Here is a 2,406-nt window from a genome sequence, read left to right as displayed (position 1 = left end):
AGACATATTGTTATATCGATGGTATTACACTGTACATGTGTAGGTCGATCAGACATATTGTTATATCAATGGTATTTCCCTGTACATATATAGGTAGATTATATATTGTTGGAACAATGGTATTACACTGTACATATGTATGTGTATTAGCTATATTGTTATATCAATGGTATTACACTGTACATATATAGGTATATTACATATTGTTATATCAATGGTATTCCACTGTACATAGTAGGTAGATTAGACATATTGTTGTATTGTATTAAGTCTTCTTCTGTTTTTATACTTCCCTTGTACTTCATCAGAAGTATAGTACTCAATGGTAATATAGTTGGCAGTACACTTATTCAGATTACGCGTAATTGTATATATTTTAAAAGATATATTTCAGTCTACTGTAACTGTGTAAATGTGAAAAATGGAGATTGCTAGAATTATAAATAATCTATTTTCCATATTAATCATACAAACCAGGATACCAAAAGCTGTACGAGGACAGTGAAAAAATAAATGTTAAAGAAACACTAGCCAGCAGAGAGCCAAACAACACCGTGGCCAAACAACCAACAAAGAAATTCGGTACTATGATAAGGAAAACACAGACGGGTTTGACTTCGGTGATTCAACCTGGTAAGGTGAGGTCACATAAACACTTATCATATTTCCATAGCCGAAAAGATACAGGATAGTGGACTTTTTGTTCCAGATATGACTTACATAAAGATATTGAAATAAGTCTACAATGTGCATGCTGTTTCATAACAATACTATCGCAATTGGTAGCTTTTGTTCCTGCTGCATTACTATTTAACCTTTTATATATCGACGGGCAGTTATAATCATTCACACATTTTTTTGAACTAGTTTTATGTTCTCAAGTTTTCTCTTGAAATAAGCAAGCATTCGTTATGATTTGAACAGCCATACTACATAGACGACGAAATGGAGGCCAAGTCATTTCCGTTTCCCGTCTTCAGATATGAAGCAAATGAAGGAGAGCTTACGGTGAAATGGCAGTGGCACAACGACAAACGCCATGTGGCCACTACTATACAGGTCGCAGGAGTCGAGTTCATTGACCGTGGTGGCGTCACTTGGTGAGTATTCAGCGTCCATATAAGGATTAAACGGCATTGTCCCATGTTAATGCCGTTATGAACGCAAATGGGTTACATGAATATTCCATTAAGTTATTATTGACCTTAATATTGGTATTTACTAATGTTTTTCATATGTGAGTGTCTGTATCGTAAGTGCGAAAGAAGTTACTTGAATAGCCTACCTTCTTTAAAATGCTTGCTTCTAAATGTTGTCTCAAGGTTATTCGATGCGGGAGAAGCTTAATAGCCCTATGGACGCAACTTCATCTGATAATGCTTATGGTGTAACTTGTGAAGGAAATATAAATATATTTATATGTACCGTAGTGCAAAGTATTTCGAAATCTGGAATCCAGAGAAACTATCAAGACTGAGGGTTATTCGAGTATGTATTGAATATATCAAATTCTACATAAACCCGACCTTATGTAACCTATTTACTCAATATTGTACATATTTACAAGATTGATTCAGCAGGGCATACAATATTGATTCAGTAAAGTATACAGTAAGTAATATAGATAGATCCAAAAGCCATTTGGGTTCCTCACCATGGTGTATGATAGCGTATATGTAGTGAAAGTCAAACAAAAGTAAACAAAAACAATATTGATATAGAGTGTTTTATTCCACTTCATTGTGCGATTGCACAACACACCAAAACTACTGCGCGCACGTCGTCTGCACAGCTAAACGATTTAACAATCGATCATCTCCTTGTACGATAATATGCACAAATAGGTGCGATTTTGTAAGATGGTTGATCAGTATTTAGAAAGAAATCTTTTCGAAAGAAACATTTGCCGTATTAATTTTCGATCAGTGTATTTTGCATTGTATCCAATTCTGTAACACATGATGGAACATGGTTACAAAGAATATAAAGAAACTCGATATACCCAAGCCCGAATTAGAATTGAGTATAATATAGTCACATATACAAAGTCAATTAGATTGGTTTGTATTAATTAATGAAATCAATTTATGCTTCAGGTGTCCCAGCAAAATCGTGCATAATGAAAAAGTTGTCAACTGCAAACAGTGTGTATGGGTTCATAATAGGATTGACAAAAAGGAGTCTCAAGTGATCGATTGCTTAATACCGTGTGAGGAATACAGGTAATGCCACATGCATGCTACACACACTTTACACCATTTGTCTCATACAGGTTACATTAAACCTTACACCATTGGTCACATACTGGTTACATACACTTTACACCATTGGTCACAAACAATGTACAGGCTACATTCCCTTTACACTATTGGTCACATACATGTTACATACACTTTACACCATTGG

The 2,406-nt window shown here is 34.8% G+C and overlaps 1 protein-coding gene across 1 annotated transcript; it reads left to right on the top strand.

Moving 5' to 3' along the window:
* Positions 1 to 477: 477 nt before the first annotated feature.
* LOC110440904 lies at positions 478 to 2,222 on the top strand (the record flags this gene model as incomplete). The annotated part of the gene is made up of 3 exons (XM_021484021.1): positions 478 to 638; positions 925 to 1,100; positions 2,097 to 2,222. Coding segments are annotated over 3 exons (463 nt in total), but the record flags the coding sequence as incomplete, so codon positions are not given.
* Between the last annotated feature and the right edge of the window lie 184 nt (positions 2,223 to 2,406).

The sequence above is a fragment of the Mizuhopecten yessoensis genome, unplaced genomic scaffold, assembly GCF_002113885.1.
Source record: "Mizuhopecten yessoensis strain PY_sf001 unplaced genomic scaffold, ASM211388v2 scaffold713351, whole genome shotgun sequence".
NCBI classification, from domain to species: domain Eukaryota; kingdom Metazoa; phylum Mollusca; class Bivalvia; order Pectinida; family Pectinidae; genus Mizuhopecten; species Mizuhopecten yessoensis.
The sequence above is the reverse complement of the archived record's forward strand: the minus strand, read 5'-3'. Positions and strand labels throughout refer to the sequence as shown.